This window comes from Mauremys reevesii, linkage group 1, assembly GCF_016161935.1.
Source record: "Mauremys reevesii isolate NIE-2019 linkage group 1, ASM1616193v1, whole genome shotgun sequence".
Classification (NCBI taxonomy): domain Eukaryota; kingdom Metazoa; phylum Chordata; order Testudines; family Geoemydidae; genus Mauremys; species Mauremys reevesii.
The window spans coordinates 254,377,235-254,397,605 of record NC_052623.1 but is presented as its reverse complement, the minus strand read 5'-3'; the positions used below and the strand labels follow the sequence as shown (position 1 = coordinate 254,397,605).

Sequence of the window (20,371 nt, the reverse complement as noted above, 5' to 3'; positions counted from 1 at the left end):
TCTTTTAAGTCCTGAAGAGACAGAGCTCTGGCCTGTGTTTCAACAGAGAGAGAGAGCTAGCCTACACATCAGGCTAAGGGGAGTATATTAGAGTTATATGTAACATTACTCAGCATCCTCTCTTTACCCCAGTACAGGTGCCTAGTGCATTAGTCAAAGAGACCCTGTAACATCAACTAAACAGATGGCAAACACTGTATCAAGAGAACAGTTTGATGCACCTTAAATTCCAACTGCCACAGTAGGAAAGTGATGCAGAAAGCACTACTGGCAATTCTTTGCCACCAGTTGCTAGGCCTTAGAACTGCCTTTGTTCGATGTTCATGCACGCAGTCTTTTTGTGCTGCTGCAGAGTATGAAAAAGTCTTGCACAGCAATTTTCTGACAAATTGGCACATGTCTATTTTGTAAGTCATCTTGCTGCTCTCTAGCCTGAAGCCCCTTCAGTGGGTGCTGGCTTAGTTAGCAGTACCGTTATCCAGGAAATCAGGTCCTGATATTTAATCATGCAACTACCGCGTCTGCCCTATCTGCGACCACAGCTGTCCACTCTAATGCCAAGCGCGCAAGAGAGAGGTGGGAGGGCAAAGGGGGAAAGCACTGCAACAGCAGCAGAAGCTGTGCCAATGAATGAATGCTCAAAATACCGTGTGTGTGTGTGTGTGTGTGTGTGTGTGTGTGTGTGTGTGTGTGTGTGTGTGTGTGTGTGAATTGCCACAACTTGTGTTGGTCATGCTGTCTGGAGTGGCTCAAGACCACGAGTGCCAACCTCGGGGCAGACTGTCAAAAAGCAGGGCAGACACACCAAACTAGTTGTATGGTGAAATCTTTTTATAGAACAAACCAGTAACAAGCGTGAACTCCTAAAGCTCTCCAACAGTCTTACCATCGCATCACAGACAGTCCCCTTGGGCACTCCAGTTTATCTTGCCACTCAGGCAGGCTGGACTACGTGATAGATAGTCACTTCACCCCCAAAATCACAATAATATCCAGGTTACAACCAGTCCCAAAACACCAGTCACTTCCTATATGTCAGCTGTACTCTGATCTCAAACCAGTGACCACGCCTGTAGCCAATCCTGTAATAAACTAACTCAAGATGTATTAATGAACAAAAGAAATGAGAGTTTTACAAGGTTAAAACAGGAAACATACATACACCAATGAGTTACAGTTGTAGACTTAAAGAAGCTCATATTAGCTTCTATAATAAGCAGCTGTATGCATCCTTTAGGGCTGAGCCATACCAAGCAGCAAGGGGATCTCTTGCTTGTGTTTACAAATCTTTGCCCTTCAGAGTCCAGACACCATAAAGAGACTCAGTTTCCTTTTCAGGGATTTTTATCCCCTTCACCCCAGAAGCCAAGCTGATGGGATGAGTTCATCCCCAGGCCTCCCCTTCTGGAGGGAGAGAGAAATACAATCAACAAGGTTTCCTCTCCTTTGAGGCTACATAATGCCTCATTTGCCTTCAATGGGTCATCTTGGATTAGGGTGACCAGATGTCCCAATTTGAGGGTCTCTCTTATGTAGACTCCTATTACCCCCCACCCCGTCTTGATTTTTCACACTTGCTATCTGGTCACCCTATCTTGTGTGCTGGATGAGCACTTCACTTTAATTAATGCTTTTTCTGTTTGGTAAATTACACAATTGCAGAAGTTTACAATGCAAACACTGAATATAACTTTATACTATGGGTTACAGATATTATAAGGTAGGATTAATACATGCAGCATCCTACAAGCAATTCCATAAAGTCTAAACACTGGACACATTCTTATATCTATTTTAACTATACTAACCCACAGATAAACCAGACTGGCCAGACCAGCTATTCATTAGTCAGTGCTCACTGAGGCCTGGGGCCCTGGCATAAAATGGCACCTTGTCTGCAAGCACCACAGTGTTAGCTTTCAGCGACCCCATGTATAATACTGTTTGCCTCTCTAGTAACATACACTCCTTGTTATCACTTAAAGAGTGCACAATCAAAAACTTTTTCCCTCATTTCAAAGTTTTAGTTACTACAGTGGTTCCATATTCCCCTGTGCAATCTCACTATAGAAAAAGGAAGCACACACAGTTCCCTGATTGCAAAACTGGATTACGCTACTTGAATCTATTTCCTTATGATAACTATCCTTACACCTCTTGTCAACTGTCTGTAACTGACCATCTTGATTATCACTACAAAAGTTTTTTTCCCGCTGATAACAGGTCATCTTAATTAATTAGCCTCTTAGAGCTGGTATGGCATCTTCTCTCTCTCTCTGTGTGCACACACACACACACACACACACTCTCTCTTCTTATATGTTTCATTCTATGCATCCGATGAAGTGGGCTGTAGCCCACGAAAGCTTATGCTCAAATACATGTGTTAGTCTGTAAGGTGCCACAAGTACTCCTCTTCTTTTTACAGATACAGACTAACACAGCTACTACTCTGAAACCTGATTGCAAAAAGACATTTTAGTAGTGCCTGTCTCTACGTGCGCTAGGTGTTATGCATACACAATGGGTTCTTGATCCTGAGTGGGGTCTCTGGATGCTGCCATGATATTATAAATAGTTTTATGAAACTATAAGATCGAAGATACAAGGTCATTAAAAATAATCTCTATTTACTTTTGTGTTTAAAATAATGTTTCCCTCTCTGCTGATTTGAATACATCAAAACATGTTTACATGGAGCTTTACAATATTATGAATATGTATTTCAGTAACAATAGAGTGTGAACCAGAGGGCCAGCAATACCTTTCTTTCCATCAAACCCGTAAGAATCAGATATTGGCATGGTGACATTTGCAGAAGTGGCAAATAGGAATTTACATTTCTCATAATTTGTCCATTAACCTCTTAAGTAACCTGTAGTAGTTTTCATGTGTACAGATGGCAGGGGGTGGGGGTGGGGGGAACCATGAAAAAAATAGTCATAAAAGAGTACCATTACTTGCATTTCCAATGATTGCACAGAACAAAATGAAGTGCATTATAAACTGAAGAAATATTGTTTTGCTAGTAAGAAACAATTTTTCAGACAGACATTTTCAGCATTGTCAATAGTCTATTGACATCAGTATTGAAGCACTATCCCAGTCAAAGGAATACTGAACACATTTTTACCCATCTGTATGGATGCAGCTGTATAAATTTGCTATGTTGTCAAATGCTTTACTTACTATAGTGCAAGTTCCACCATCACCTGGCAACGTGCTACGTCACATAGTCTCAAGCCAGGTAGGGATACACAAAGTTTTGCCAGCCTAGCTATTCCATTAAGGATGTGATATTTTATTTTTATTTTTAAGTTTAGCTATGCCAGCAAAAGCCCGAATGCAAATGTAATTATGCTGGCATAAAAGGGACTTGTGCAAATACAGCTTGTTTTGTTTGGGGAACAGTTATAAGATATATTAGCAAAAGCATTTTTTTGCCAGTATTAGCTGTATCTGCAGTAGGAGGGTTTGCCATTATAGTTATAATGGAAAATCTTTTCAATGCAGACGAGGCTTCACTGTTAAAGAACCAAACAAAAGACCACTTAATGAGGCACTACAACCATCCCCTAATTACAGATATAGGCAGTAACACCATTTCCCATCCCGTGAGCCGCACAGATCGACCGGCAACAGAAGAAGCAGAAAGAGAAAATTCAAATGTTGGAGGCAGAAAACAGTTTAATACAAGACTTGAGCACAAAGCATATCTACAACATTTTGCCATTGCTATGAAGAGACACACCTGCACAACACACCAACATTCTGCTTACTCCACTGACTCTCCAGTGAGCACAGAGTCCAATTCAGTGTGTCTGACCTGATGTTCAAAACCCTCAACAAGGGAGGGGAGAGCGACTTTATTTACCTGAGAGATGAACTCTCCCTCCTCAACAGCTACATGTGTGCATGGGAGACAGAAGTCTCAAAGGAGAAGGACCTAGAATGTGAAACTGAAAGGCAAAAATGACCATATAGGTCTTATCACGTCCAGCAACAAATACAGAACATATCTATTTGACTTACGTTTCCCTCAAATTATTTTTTAATTCCCTCACTCTCACAAATCAGATGTATAAATTAGTCAAGCCTTTCCTAAAGGCTGGAAAGGAGGAAATATTTCTCATCTCAAATTCTTGGGGGATGCTCAGATACTATGGCGATAGATTGTTATATTTAGCTAGCTAAATATATACCAAGGAACTATACTATACTTAAGATGCATTAGATTAAAAATAGCTTACTTACAGCCTCCCATGCCTTTCATCAAACCAACCAACCAACGATGTGAACTGGACTTCTCCTTAATCGCAAATATTTACCTGTTAATGCCTCTACACATTTTGGATTTAGCCCATAAACTGGGCACAGAAAAAGGTTTACAAAACAACACATTTAAAAAAAATAGGAAGTTCTGAATTTCATAATAGTTACTAACACTGACGTGACTTAGGAAATATGCAATACAAATTTCAAAACACAGTAAAGAGCAGCCAAGGGTTGGGAACTGGAACAGAATTATAATTTTTTTTTAAAATCATACTTTTAAAGGATTTGTTAAAAAACAAAAATACCACTTAATGCTCACAGATCTCATACCAGTTCAACTCAGTGTCCTGGGCAAATTTATCTTGGTAACTACATTCTGTGACTTAAAAGTTCTGTCCAATTACAGCTATGCAGATTATACTTCCCTTTCTTAAAATCCTGGTATGCAGTGTTGTTCGTGAAGAATGACTATATAATACACAAGAAATGGTATTTCAGTTTATAAAGCAATTTGGGCTCTTTGAATGACTTGAGTTAGGATATTAGCTTATTCTCTGGTTACTTCCATTTGCAGGATCAGATTAAAGTTTGTCCTCTAAATTATATTTTAAATATTCAATTTATATCCAAGGAAGAGGTGCAGTGTCTACTCAAGCTAAATTATTAGCCTTCAGCAAAAAGCTGAGACTAGTAAATAGGACAGCCTTATATTTTTAACTGTTTCATACTTGCATCTTATTTTTATGTAATTTGTACTAAATCAATAGTATTAAATATTTGAATCCTCTATTATGTATTTCATTCCTGCAAAAAGCTAATACAGATACAATCAATCAGTCACTGATGTGACTTCCCAATTCTTTTCCTCTTTTGAATGCCAAGTATTCTACTAAAGCTGTACTATTGTTGCAACAGTGTTTCCAAAAGATTTAGTGATCTGTTGGCCTAAAATGCTCGTACAGCAAGCCATGCTTTCAACTCAACATTCCCTCAAAGTCACAGACTTCCCACACATCGAAGTAGCAAACCCTTATCGCATAATTCTATAGGATTATTCTGAGATGAAACCAACAGGTTTCTAAGGAAATTTTCCTAAACGACTATCCTTTCTATAGAACGTCTCTAAAAATCTATAACTTATAGAATTTGTTCAAGCACGTTACCCAAGGAAAGAGGTCCATTTCAACAGATTTCCACGTGTGCAAGCTGTATATTGTACTTAACATACTGTAGTGAACACTCAGTGTAACATACTTCTTTCGTACACAGTCCTCCTCTTTCCTTGAAGCTGGACTGTAAAGCATGGTCACTCTAACATTTCCTTTCATGAGTATAGCTACACAGGTCACAGCCATAGGTAAGGAATTAGTTGAACAAACAGAATGTTGCCAACTCTCACAATGTTTGCCATTCTTCTCAAAGCCTCAGTTTCTGTTTTTTCATTCACAAAGTGTGAAGCTGAATGGAGCTTAAAGTTGAATAAGTGAAAGTTTATTAACCCCCCGGACTATTCTGTCCACATGTCTGAGCTGCTTCCTGCCTAATTCCCTGCATTATCTATTCCACTGGTATCCCATCAATAAGAGTCATTCCAGGGAATACTGACTCTCTGACTCCAATTCCACTGATCATAATATACCAGGAGCCATGTGATTATGTGAAAATTTCAGCTTCCATTTAAAATGCATTTTTTTCCAGTTGTGGAGAAAAACTTGACCCCGCTAAAACCTCAGAAATCAAAAAGTAAAACCACATATTGTGGCTCTGTTTTTAAAGTGTCATGATTTTTAAACAATTTCAAGATTATATTTTTAGGGCCGAACATTATTTTGTTGGGTTGGCAGTACCAAGATAGGCCCAGAGATTAAAAGTAGTGAACAGATTTTATGAAACACTGTGTCTTTAAGAACTGCACACTAGCTGATAAGCAGTTCTCCAACAACTTAGTGCTTATACATTCAGATAAACAGAACTAGGAAGACCATCTGCAGTGGTTCCATCTGGTGATGCCCAATAGTTACCTCCATCTCAAGGGACAGAAACAGGAAGTACTAGGAACCAAGACAGCCGAGAGAATCTGGGAACACTAAGCTGATTCCTGTTGAGCTACTGGTCTATCAAACATGAGGCTTTCCTGAAATCCAAGAACTTACTCAATTGATCAACAAGAGTTGTCCCTGAAAGCATAGCTGGACCATGGTACTGTATGTACACATGCCGAAACAAACATATGTACTATATCTAAAGAACCCAGTCAGTCAATGATGGATTCACAGTCTAATTATTTTTCTCTGCGCCTTCGCCAAGAAATCTGCTTGCTCAGAATGCCTATTACATGACATTTATTAGCATTCCTGTTTTTTTCTGCAACGCCTACTAGCTAACATCTCATGTGACAATGGTACAGAATAAGAGAATGAGTCACTTCTAACACTCAATAAGGAATTTGTCAGAATAAGCAAAACACTATTATCCCCAAAACTGCTTTCTCTCATCCCTTTACGGTACAATCTTGATCCAGAACACTCCTTCAGTCCCTTTCCTCCAGGCATCATGCCACATATTTAAACAAACAGTACACAATGCCTTTTTAAAGCAACATTTTAGTCCTATAACTTCCCTTTGCCTTTTAAAGCATGGACAGTAAATTCTTCTTTATCCCACCCTAGTAATTTTGTGTTCTGAAAGGAGCAATAGTGTGTCTGGCACAATTAATTAAAACATCACTAAAAAACCCCACTTTTGTTACACTTTTTTGTCTGAGTTAAATTTGGTTTCATCACTGCCATTGCTAGAGTTATTGCTCACATCAAAAACGAGGAGTTATTCCATCTAAATGCATACAGAGCAATATCAGTACTATACCACAATTATCTGAAACAAAATAACGCTTCAACATCTACTATACAAACAGTACACTTTATATTCAAGCTTACTTTAGGTCACCCATGACATTCAAATAACTAAGGTTGTACTGTTAGACAATATCCATTTTTGGCTCCTCCCTAATCCATTTTCATTGCACCAATTTACATTAATTGGGTCTTAAGATGCTCACATACTACAATGACTGACATGATATAACCTAGGTAGAACAGAATTTGAGATCTAAGTTTGAGATCTATTCTTCAATGCAGCTGTTGATTTTGGTAGCAACTGTAGGCCCTAGCCAAGATGGGGGCCAAACTGTACTAGGTGCTATACACTGATATACTAGCAGTCCCTCCTCCTAAAAATCTTACAATCTAAGTAAGCAAACGAGATAAAAGAAGTATTGTCTCTATTTTAAAGATGAGAAGATTGAGGCAGAGATTAAATAACTTGCCTGAGGTCACACAGAATCCTGAAACACAGCCATTAACTGACCCACGTTCCCAGTCCAGTACCTTAACCAAAGACCATCTCTTTCACCAATCCACAATTGACTTTGATCAAGCCACTTTTTCTACACACGAGTCTGCCACAGTAGCTTTAACATTTATATAGACAAGCAAGTCCTCGGTAAGTGTTTCACACACTGATTACCAAAAATGTCTTTGTTTTTCTATTTCAGGTTCTCTGTGGTGATGTCAGTTATATATTCCCACGGCTCTTATGTCTTCTTCTTCCAACTCCCCTTCAACTCACTTTTGAAGAGTCCTCTTTTCATTTGGTTTCATTGCTACTATTTATTTCACCCAGATGTGTTTTCCACTTCTCTGTTGAAGTTCTTGCATCTGGAATCTCCTTTTACAAGGATTGCTTAATCATTTGGAAAAAGTCCTTTTCACTGTCTTAAAAAACAAAAGAAAAAAAGCAACAAAAAACAGGTTTAAGTGGGGCGGGGGGGGACTGAAAGGGTTGGCTACCCACTGCAGAAGTATTTCAAGGTTTGATACTTAAAGATTGTCAATGAAGCTTCATTTTAGTTATATTTTTACAGTGATGACTAACAATCTTAGCCTCGTATTAAAGCTGGCTACCCCAGTCTTGCCCCTTGTCCCAGTTGGTTTGTAAATGAGGAGGCGCTGAGGCAGCATGTGTTGGGTGTTCAATAGAACTTGCCAGCTACAACACCTGTGGTTTAAATGGGCTGCTGGGCTGTAACTGTTCAAGAGCACTTTCTGCTGTCCTTCCAGGTCAACTTCTTTTATTTAATTTCCTCTTTATTTTTATCTGATTCTCATGGTCATATCTTGACTGCACACCAGGGACCAGTTAGAGAAAGATGGAGCAAGTATATCCTGCTTCTCTCTCTCCTTTTTTTATGCAGTGTTCATAAAAACTGTACTCCCTTCCCACTTTCAAATTTCCTCCTACCCACTCCCCTTATTGTGTCACTTACATTATTGAACTGTATAAGATTTTGGTTACTTTTTTACCATATCATCCCTCCATCTGTTTTAAAAAAATAAATTAAAAAACCTTCAGTCACACATGATTCAATAGAGCCGCTAATCCCCCCCCTCAGCCCTCTAACAAGGATGTATGTCCCCAACACACAGCCCTACGGAGAGGGTTGAGCATCTTTAAAATGTAAGACACATTTAGTTGAGTAAGTTAAGGCACCCGAATTTGAATGTTCTGGCCTCCATTTTCCAGGCTGAATTTAATACAGTGTCTTTCATAACACCAACAGGGACCTCCACCATCACGCAAAATGTTCATCAAAACATACGCAAAAATTTAACCTCAAATGTAGCGGAGTTCAATATACATATTGTGGAGCAAGTCAGTCATTTGGTTTAGGTTATTCAACATTTACATAAGTTTTACTTTTAAATGCAATTATTTACATAGCTTTACAGGTCCAATACATAGGTCAAGAATTGAGATCTTAGCCTTGCATGTAAGCGGATACGAACATTACCACAACAGTGTGCCTAGAGCTCTCTAGCATTGAAAGACAAGACTAAAAAATATGGATCACATTTTAGCATTTAAAGCACCTGACTGGCGGTGCTCCAACAAAATAAATTTTTTTAACAAATGAGTTTGGTCCAACAGGTGAACCAGAATAGAAACAATACGCCATTCAGTAAAGGGCAGGGGAACTCAACTCACACCAGTGTTAGAATACATCCTAAGAGTTTCCATTTGCCAGTATTTCTCCAGAACATACTATAGAGAGAGTACTCATTTATTTTATTATATAAAATATACCTAATACAAACTGATGGGTACCTCGCATAATGGGGCTCTGATTCATGACTGGGACTCCAAGGTGCTGCTGCAATACAAATAATAAGGTACATATATAAACAATTTCCTTTTGAATTTTATATTACTTAAGAAAAATGTAATAGGCCTGCTCAAAACAAAATCAATACCATCCTAAAAAAACCCACATCCCTTCCAATTAAAGTCTGATAAGAGACAGGCCCAACACCATACCCTAAATGCCAGACTGATTGAAAATTGTTTCCCTTGCTGGCACAGGGCCATCGAGCTTTTGTTGCACTGCAAACACCACACCACCAGCCCACAGACATTTATATCTATATCATTTTGTTGATGCAACTAAAGTGCTCTCAGACACCAGTGGAACATGGGGACAGAGCTGGCCCCTCAGGTATCCAAGTCCCAAGCTATTCAGGCCTTTATAAATCTAAGACTCCATCTTGATTTGCACATGAGAGTAAATAGTAAGCCACAATTTCTGGCTACTGATTCCACTTGAGTTTCCAGGAACAGTCAGGATCTCGAAACATCCCCAATGTGTGAAATGTGAAGAAACCTCCTCAATGCTGATGGCTGTAACCACCTCTGCTATTTAATCAGCATCTCTCCTCCAGTCCACATCATCTCAATCTTTTCTAGAGGAAACTTCAACCATTTGTTCTCATCGACACCCCAGGCTTGGCCAGGCAACATGAACGCAACCTGAGGAAAATGCAGCATCGTTTCATATCACCTGGACAATGACACCACAACTCAGAATGCCTTGCTATCTCCTTCAGCAGCCTCTCACACACATTGGCTAGAAGAGGTGACAGACTAAGTGGTTGCTTGGCTGTTGTTTTTTGTTTGTTTGGTGGGGTTTTTGGGGGTAGGGGGCAGAAGAGGGAAAATCTTCCAGGATCTCTACATATCTAGAGATGATGAATGCAATTGCCTTTTCTCCCTCTTCAATAAAGGCAATATTTGATAAAACTAAAAACTCCACAATGTTGAACAGCCATATTTTTCCAGAATTTACCAATGTCTATAGTATAAGGTTGAAGGAAATTAAAAAATGGGAACTGACAGAGGTTCTCAGGCTCAAGTTTTTCTCTTGAAGGAAGGAAAAAAGCCACACATTTAGGTTTATCTTATCTTATAAACCACTTTGCAAACCATCCTGTAAAATTCTGAGGTTTGACTTCTGTACTATTTGCCTTTTTGTCTTCACAGTAGTAGTGCTTTTTCTCCAAAAGACTGTCAAATTGTTTCTGCTGCTTACACTGTACATGCTAAGAGCCAGAATTCAGTGCATTTTAGGAAACAGCATTTATATAATTTTTTAATTTAATAAAATTTATAAATATAAATATAAATATATAAATAATTTATTTTAGTTACATGCCATTGCCCCATCAGCCAACTTGAGCCACCATAGGTAAAAGAAATGTGAACTTGTAAGAATACACTATTAGTGGATTATACACAAGATTTCAATATAAATGCCTCCAGTCCACCACAAGTGGCTCAGAAGTTTCTCCCCTATTGTCTACTTTGTAACAGGGCAACTAGAAGTGAAAAAGGCAAGTGAAGAGGAAGGAAAGCAACAGCAAGCATTCAGAAAGAAAGAAAGTGGAGCTTTGATAACGCTGGACCAAAGCAGCAAGAAGATGAATCCACATGTTGAAGCTGAAGCAATGACAAGAACCTAGCTCTAGGAAGCTTGCTTTGGTTTTAAAGTTGAGATTTTAAAGAAAGCTCCTTCCATGTGTATTACCAGCCACATGCCGTCATGGCATTCTAGCAGCGTGTAGGTACCCTAATAGAACAAGTGTACCACAGATGGCTCAGAAAAACTGAAGCACTTAAATTATTTTTTTAAAACTAAGTACATTTGATTTATCATCTGCTAGTTGTGGGGAGATGGTTGCAGAAGGGGAAATTCTGGAAGCCTAGAGAACATGCACCAATAGTCACTACTGTACAGTAAGAAGAATGTCAAGGAAGTGCATTAAAAATGAGTAAGTCAATCAGCAATAATATAACATCAAGAACTTTTCAATAAGGTCTTGTCAGCCTCGTAAGCAAGAAAATAGCTTACGGAGCCAGAAAAGCACAATAACCCTTCACTAACAAAGTTCAATGTCAATCCAGGCCAAAGGTCCTGTTCCCTATTTAAATTTCTATTTAGCTAAACACATACATGTCAAAAATTTCAGAGGATCCTACCTAAATAACAGGCGCTTTTGAAAATGTTACTCATAAAATTTTACTTGGACTTTGTTTTCTAAGTTACAATGGATAAAAATTTCAAAAAAGGTATCAGCTTGCTCCTGAAAGGCTGATCCTGCTAGTCAATCCTTACTATGGCAATGGGTGTAAAGCCAGGCCTAGACTCTGATCCTGTCCCTTGATGAGTGGTATAGATGGACAATGCAAGAGAAATTATAATTCTGTCATTTGGTCATCTGTTTTTTCCATTACAGCAAGTCCTGGAACAGCTGGCCCTGTTGTTGCCATGCTCACGGCTACATACACTCATGACTCTGACTCATGATTTTATTGTACAAACATTATTTTCCTCTCCTTTTTGGCAGCTTTTTACATATTTTATGGTTTACAACTCCATCTTACTCTTTCATTTGAAGTAAGTTCCATCTGGAGAATAAATACTAAAAATCTATTCCAATCTAAAAGGTCTCCGATTGCCTCACCACTATGTTTACAGCTAAGTTTTTGAACGCTGCATCAAAAAAATACCAACTACAAATGGCACAGAAATAAGAAAGTTTTGCCTGTTTCCAAATTTTTTTTAAATTTATTCTCTATGGAATTCAAACACCTGTTTTATGTGTTGCTGCCTCCTAAATCTGTCGACCACTTGTCAGTGAGATTTAATTGTTGAAGTGGGAGACGGAGGGACTTTTTTTGCACCAACAAGCATGACTGATTGCGAGGGGTTTTTTTTTCGTTTTTTTTTAAATCATAACCTTTTCCACAACTGTAAGAAATAAAAATGGTCTGTGCAGTAATACTCTGTTGCCAAAGTTAGGCATCTAAATCCCTATTTAGGCACATCAGTGGCCCAATTTTCAGAAGTGAGAACCTGCATCTTCCATTGAAAGATACCTGCTTTTGTAAATGTTGGCCTCAGTACGTGCATTTCAATATTTTACTATGTTGCATTTCATTTGGCACCTGAATACTTAATTATACAGAAAAAAGGAAAAAACCCTTTATCCAAGAATGAAAAAAATTACATCTATGGTCACCAGCTTGAGAGGCACAGACACCAAAGTGGAGACTGGGAACTGCGGGCTTGAAATAGAATCAGAGAAATATCTTTGTTTCCCCAAGTCAAATAACTTGTGAGAGAACACCATTCCTAGAGAAGAAAGATGTTCTTCTGGTTAAGGGACAGGACTGGGACTTGTGTTGAAGAGGTGGGAACTGAACTCAAAGCCCACTTCCTGCATGACTTTACTTGCCCAAAGTCACACTCTGCCTCAATTCCCCATCTGTAAAATGGAGATACTACTACTTCATCCATCTGGCCTATTTTACTTGTAAGCAATTTAGGATGGACACAGTCTCACTGGGAGCTTGATCTCAGTTTGGAATCTATAGTAATACAAATCTTTCCTGTAGCATTGCTCTATACCAGGGATCAGCAACCTTTGGCACGCAGCCTGTCAGGGAAATCCGCTGGCGGGACGGGACCGTTTGTTTACCTGCAGTATCCGCAGGTTTTGGTGATCAGAGCTCCCGTGGATCAGAGTCCACCATTCCAAGCCAATGGGGGCTGCAGGACGTGGCAGTCAGCACATCTCTTGGCCCACGCCGCTTCCCGCAGCCCCCATTGGCCTAGAACGGTAAACTGCGGCCAGCGGGAGCGCCCATCAGCCAAACCTGTGGTTGCTGCAGGTAAACAAACAGTCCCAGCCTGCCAGCAGATTTCCTGATGGACCGCATGCCAAAGGTTGCCGATCCCTGCTCTATACTAATAAGTGTTTTACAAATACAAGTACAATCAGAAGATGCCATCCCTGCCCTAATGATTCAACAATCTAAGTTAAACAAATAGTATGACCGTCTCTGGGAGAATTGAGGGAAAAAGTGCAAAAAGAGGAAGAATTGTTCTCAGAGGGTCAAGACCAGACTATTTGTAAATGTGTGTTAACTTCCTTAGTTCCTGATTTTTTGGCAGTGGGGGAAGAGCATTTTTTTTTTTTTTCTTATTTGTTGAGGAGAATAAGAGGGAAGAAAGCAGGTAGATCAAGAGAGTGAATATTACAAAATTTTCCTCTAAAGGTGATGTCATAAAACAGTTAGTTAAGGGTTAAGGTCTCTTTTACCTGTAAAGGGTTAACAAGCAGTAACCTGATGAACACCTGACCAGAGGACCAATCAAGGGACAAGATAATTTCAAATCTCTGTGGAGGGAAGCCTTTGTCTGTGTTCTTTGTTTTGAGTTCGTTCTCTCTTTGGATTTAAGAGAGGCCAGACATATTCTTCAAGTTCTCCAAGGTTTCCTGAAGTATTTTCTTCTATTCAGTATAGTGAGTATTAGAAGGCGGTTTAGTCTTATAATTGATTTCTATATTTGCAATTGTGTGTTTGCTAAAGAAATATATCTTTATTTCTGTTTGCTGTTACTTTGATTATTCTGAGAAAGGAGTGGGGGGGGGGAAGCCTCTCCAGGTTTATAAGTTAGACACTGTATTTTTGCATCTTGGTAATACAGAGATAGTGTACTTTTTTTTTCCCTTTCTTTAATAAAATCTTTTCTTTTTAGAACTTAACTGATTTCTTCCCTTGTTTGGATTTTCAGGGGAAGGGGAGGGGGGAAAAGTGAATCCCTCTTTGTTTTGATTCAAGGAGTTTGAATCTGTGGTGATCTCTCCCACGGCTAGGGGAGGGGGGAAGAAGGTGGGAGGGGAATAGATTATTTCCCTTTGTGTTGAGATTCAAGGAGTTTGGATCTGTGTTCCCCAGGGAAAGTTGGGGGAACAGGGAGTGTGCCAGACACTAAAAACTTGGCTGGTGGCAGCGTTTACCAGATCTAAACTAGGATTTAGTTTAGAGGAGTCCATGCAGGTCCCCATCTTGTGAACGCTAAAGTTCAAAGTGGGGAATAAACCTATGACAGGTGACTTAAAAGGAGGCAGAGTATCAAAGTTTAATAGTTTTTAAAATGTGCAGGAGAATTCAGGAATTCTTTGTGGCCTGCTACAGTAAATTACAATGGTCATGAACTCACAGAAGCAGAGGCCTTTGTATACAGCTGAAAGTTTGGGACTTCTAGTAGAGAAATATAGAACATTCAAGATAATTTACTGACACTCCATATTCCCCTGCTGTTCCACGGTAATTAGTGATTCATTATCACACAGTGAATTAGATTCTGTATAGGATTTATTTGTTTGTTTAACAAAAAACTAAATCACAGAAGTGTAGAGCTGGAAGGGACACCAAGAGGTCATCAAGTCCAACCCCCTCTGTAAATCTAGACCATTCCTGACAGGTATTTGTCCCACCTGTTCTTAAAAACCTCCAGACACAGTAATTCCACAACCTCCCTTGGAAGTCTGTTCCAGTGCTTAACTACTCTTATAGTTAGACAGTTTGTTCCAAATACCTAACCTAAATCTCCCTAGGTGCAGATTAAGCCAATTACTTTTTATCCTACCTTCAGCAGACACAGAGAACAATTAGGCACTGTCTTCTTTATAACATATGAAGACTGTTCTTAGGTCTCCCTGTAGTCTTCCTTTCTGACAACTAAATATGTTCAGGGTTTTTTTTTTTTTTTTTTTTTTTTTAAACCCTTTCCTCATAGGTCACATTTTCCAAACCTTTTATCATTTTTGTTGCTCTCCTCTGGACTCTCTCCAATTTATCCACATCTTTTCTAAAGCATGGCACCCAGAATTGGATACAATACTCTAAGCCTCATCAGTGCCGAGTGGAGCAGCACAATCATCTCATGTCTTACATACGACATTCCCATTAATACACCCCAGAATAGCAGCCTTTTTCACATATCCATCACATTGTTGACTCTCATTCTACTTGTGATCCACTATAACCCCCAGATTCTTTTCAGCAGTACTACCACCTAGCCAGTTATTCCCCATTTTGTAGCTATGCATTGATGTTTCCTTCCTACATGAAGGACTTCACACTTATCGTTATTAAACCTCATCTTTTTAAGTTCAGACCAATTCTCCAATGTATTAATGTTGTTTTAAATTCTAATGCTGTCCTCACAGCTTGGTGTCATCTGCAAATTTTATAAGCACACTCTCCACTCCGTTATCCAAGTCATTAATGAAAAAATTGAGTAGTACTGGATCCAGTACTCACTCTGTGGGACCCCAATAGATATGGCCTCCCAGTTCAATAGCAAACCACTGATAACTACTGAGTACAGTATGTTAACCAGCTGTGCACCCATCTTATCATACTTTAATCTAGACCACATTTCTCTAGTTTGCTTCTGAGAATGTCATGTAAGACTGTCAAGTATCAGAGGGGTAGCCGTGTTAGTCTGGTTCTGTAGAAGCAGCAAAGAATCCTGTGACACCTTATAGACTAACAGACGTTTTGCAGCATGAGCTTTCGTGGGTGAATACCCACTTCTTCGGATGGTATTCACCCACGAAAGCTCATGCTGCAAAACGTCTGTTAGTCTATAAGGTGCCACAGGATTCTTTGCTGTTTCTATGTAAGACTGTGTCAAAAGTCTTGCTAAAAAAGAAGGCATACCATATGTCTACCGCTTCCCCACATCTCACTATACTGGTAACCCTGAAAAAGAAGGACGTTAGATTGCTGTGGCTAATGCTCTCTAAATTTGCCAGCATCAAGAGTAGATGAGATGCTGGACCAGTTTCACGGGTGAAACACACCTCAACCCCAGACCTAAGAAAAGGTTCCTGGCAAATCCTCTGCGATCTACCACTGCACTTTAAGACCACATTTGTGACAGCAGTTTGGAAATTTCCAAAAGTTATCTGCTGCAAGAGCTCATAAGGTACCGTGCTGCATGCCTTGACATGGTGATCTCGATCAAGATTTAGGAAAACGGGGGCACCTACGCCAAAAATCCCTAACCTCAGGTCTAATTATTAACCCATATACATGTTATTCTGGGTAGAGCGTATTCGATTCTTTTGGGGGCAAGGGAAAGATGAAACCTAAACAAAAGAAATCATAGACGATCAAGTCCCTACCACAAAGAAAAGGCTTTTTTATAGAATTAGCTTGGTATTTCAGGAGGCTTATCCCCAATGTCTCTAAAATTGCTACTCCATTAATGGACCTCACTAAAGAGGAGTTAAAAAATTTAGTGGAGTGCAGAATTCAACAACCCTTTCAAAGAAAAGAAAGTCGTGTTCTTCTGTTTAATGTAGCAGAATAAACGGTTCTCAAAATCTGGACTAGCAGATGCTTCTAAATTAGGAGGATGACAAGAATTTTAAGGACTGAAACCTCTTTTCCTTGTATAAGAGTAGAAAACTCTTCCCAAGAGAGCAAATATATTGCACAATAGAATGGAAATGCCAAACTATTAAATGAGCTATTGAAGGAGTTATTTCCTAGGATGAAGATTTAACCTTGGTTAATTGCATGAAAGATAATGATGGTTGTCTTGCAGTTAAGCCATTAGACTGCTAATCAGGAGTCCTGTGTTCAACTCCTGGCTGTACCACAGACTTCCTATGCGGTCTCGGGCTAGTCATTTAGTTTTGTGTGTCCCATTTCCAAATCTGTAAAATGGGGATAATGATTCCCTGTCACATAGAGGTGTACAATTATTAAGGAACCTGTCCTTGCGAGTTACTCAGATGCTGCAGTGATGGGAACCATATAGGTATAAAGGAAGAGACGAACATACACAGGTTCTAGGTGGTATATAGAACACTAGCCATATCAGAATATAGTAATATGCTGCCCCCTTCAAAAAAAAAAATCAACAAAGTTACAAAATTTATATCCTACTGTGGGATGGAAGAAAAAAAAAAAAGATTGAGGAAGTTTGTTTCCTCTTGACTGAGGAAGAGAGCATGTGTGTCATCGCCTAAATAATAAGAGAAGAGGAAAACATAATAGGATAACTCACCAGCAGCAGGTGGAAGAGGGAAGATGCAGAAGGCAGCTGCCAGTTGCCAAATTACCACTTTAAGCTTGCAGCTACTTGTCTCTGCCAAATTTAAAGGGTCAGCTATTCTAAAACTACACTGGAAAAAATGACACGGGATTTTCAGAAGTGAGCTTGTAAAGAAAGGACAGGGGTTGAATTCCCTCTTCATTAAGGAAAAGGTTGAAACCATCTGGTTGAAAGTCATCCCAAAGTTTGCCAAGTTTAGATCTCAGTGTTATTTATATTATATATATATATAATATATGAAAACCATAATAAAACTGATGTAATTTGGTATCAACTGATACCTTTCAGTTTGTACCACTTCATCTCCAAACTACCCATTCCTATTGAGCAAAGTTGGAAACGACCATAAAGATGGCACTTTTTAAATTTCCCTATCAAAATCAGACTCATTTATTGCAAAAACAGTAGTAAATCAACTGTTACTCTCTAGGCAGGCAATTAGCATGGTAGGAAGACCAATATTGTTTCTAAGTGATTTATATATTATCTGCTCTGAACATAAAAAGCTTGATGTTTCCATAACGCGCAAAAATACTTGCACTGGCCTACTGGACCTTTGAAATATTCCTCTTCGAGTTCAATAGTTACTTTTCACAGAGATTAACAAAAAAGCAGAGCGTGTTCCACAAACATGAATCTGAAGGCTCCAATAATACATATACCACAGACTCTCTAAACATCAGCTCATGCATCCAATTTCACTCCTGCAGCATCTTGAAAGTCCTACCACAAACTGAAAACACGAGTCACAGACTATTTACAGTTATTTATTGTGCATACTTTGAAAAGCTTTTGCATCAGGCAGCAACACATAAAAACCTCACAGTCGTATTCTTCTTGTTCAAGGAAGGATTCCAATTGAAATCAAACAGAAGTCACTGGAGATATTTAAGCAAGTAAAGCAAGCAGGATATGACTCAATGTCTTTGCTGCTAAAAGAAAAAAAAGTTTAGTGGAAAAAAAAACCTTTACATTACTGCAGTTACACCCAAACCCCAGACATATCCCTATAAATTGTTCAAAAGTTTCAAGTTGTTAGCAACCGTTTGCTGGTGATAATCATATTAGGAAGTTCTAATGTACACTGGCAGCTGATGTTTAAACTAGTGTATCATCTAACCCCTCACAAACTAGCATCTACCAGCACCTATCAACTGGAGTTCTCTCCACTGATATCACCATTGGAGCTGCACTGGTGATGGCAACGATGGGAAATTTTAACAAAGGAGTCTAGCACAGGCCTATGCCTGGTCTACACAAGAAAATTAAGTTGTCTTCCCTACATCACTCAGGGGTGTGAAATATCCACCCCTCTGACAGACATTGGTATACCAATCTAAACCCTGGTGCAGACAGTGCTAAGTTGATTGAAGAATTCTTCTGTCAACTTACCTACTGCCTCTCAGGGAGATGGATTCCCTACACTGACAGGAGAATCCCTCCCGGTGGTGTAGGTAATGTCTACACTCAAGTGCTGCAGTGATACAGCTGTCCCACTGTAGCATTTTAAGTGTAGACATACTGCAACTCTTGTAAGGCCTAATAGAACACCTGTTGAAGTAAACAGCCAGGCTCCCCACAGACATAAATGAGAACAGGACAGCCCACTGTGAATAATAAGAAAGAAGAGTTGGCAATAGGTGGTGGCTCTGGTACCATTTTAGGACTACAATAAGTCAAATCTATATTTGAGACTAAATTGCAAGAGCACATGACGAGTTATTTCCTATAAAATATAGTTGTTTATTAGATTTCACACACACAAAAAATGTAAATTGCCTTTTAGAAATGTATTGCAGAAATTCTGCCTATGAGTCATATGGCTGCTTTAAGAAAAAAAGAAGATATGAGAGACAAAAAAGTAACTATTTCTGAGTACTTGACATATGCATTCAGAAAGTGTAGAACGAAGGAGTCACCTAAAAGTGTTAATATCAAAGACCAAATGACTGACACTTGATTCCTGCAATAATGAATTTCAAATAGATTGCCTTGAACATCTTATGGGTGAAGAGAAGGGTAATGAAACCAAGGAAGAACATCAGATCCACACATACAGTGGGGAACATTTCCTCTAGTCACACCCTTGAAACTAATGGCTACATTGTCCTTTATTTTAAACCCTTACAAAGTGTTTACAAAATACTTAGTCCAGTCTATGAACTTTTAGCAGGATTCCAATTGGTTGTACTCTTAATTAAAAGCAACTGAACAGTCTATAGGTTAGTAGTTCTGAAAGTTTCCATAGTTCTGATAGAATGGAAACTATCTCCTCCACTAGTACGTGTGTGTGCGTGCATGCAAGCAAGCAAGGGGCAGGACTTTTTGTTTTTAATTAAATATCTTACTAAATGACACCATTTGCCACATTAGGAATTCAAGACCAGTAGCATCAAATGTTGTTATATAGACATTAGGATTTCATAGCAAGTTTTATCAATGGTGGAAGAAAAATACTTAAATCCCCATTTGACTCTGCCCATACAAGGTCCTAGATCTTTACTGTTAATGGTTATTACAATTATTTTACAGCACCTCTCTCAGCCATTAAGAAATATAGTAGACATGATTAAAACATAAGAACTTCATCGTAACTCTATTGTAGAGATCAGGCTGGCTGATACTATTCATTGGTGGTCAGACACAAAAACCGACAGGCTGTGTACGCTTTCTTCTGAAAAAAAGATACCAAGGTAACCTTTCTTGAAATGAATGAGCTGCTAGTGGTTTTCTTTTTCATCTACCTGAACTCCTAGCTCCAAGAATTATGATTTGGAGGTAGCA

At 39.0% G+C, this 20,371-nt stretch overlaps 2 protein-coding genes across 5 annotated transcripts in view; both read right to left on the bottom strand.

The window, feature by feature from the left end:
- BICD1 (BICD cargo adaptor 1) overlaps positions 1 to 20,371 on the bottom strand; it is a 392,914-nt gene that overhangs the window by 29,726 nt on the left and 342,817 nt on the right. For 2 of the 3 annotated variants that reach the window (XM_039480762.1, XM_039480807.1), the window contains 2 exons: positions 9,439 to 9,484; positions 7,881 to 8,048 (listed from right to left, as the gene is read on the bottom strand). In XM_039480762.1, coding sequence (XP_039336696.1) covers positions 9,460 to 9,484 — 25 coding nt within the window. In that variant the 3' untranslated portion in view covers positions 7,881 to 8,048; positions 9,439 to 9,459. Of the gene's footprint in view, positions 1 to 7,880; positions 8,049 to 9,438; positions 9,485 to 20,371 lie in introns of those variants that run through there. The other variant, XM_039480773.1, reaches the window with a different exon arrangement.
- The window catches only part of FGD4 (FYVE, RhoGEF and PH domain containing 4), a 204,917-nt gene that overhangs the window by 136,898 nt on the left and 47,648 nt on the right, over positions 1 to 20,371 (bottom strand). Inside the window, exon 2 of one of the 2 annotated variants that reach the window (XM_039480897.1) lies at positions 9,439 to 9,484. The exons of the other annotated variant lie outside the window; for it this stretch is intronic. Within the exon in view, the coding sequence (XP_039336831.1) occupies positions 9,439 to 9,463 (25 nt within the window). The 5' untranslated portion in view covers positions 9,464 to 9,484. The remainder of the gene's footprint in view (positions 1 to 9,438; positions 9,485 to 20,371) is intronic. 2 annotated transcript variants of the gene reach the window in all.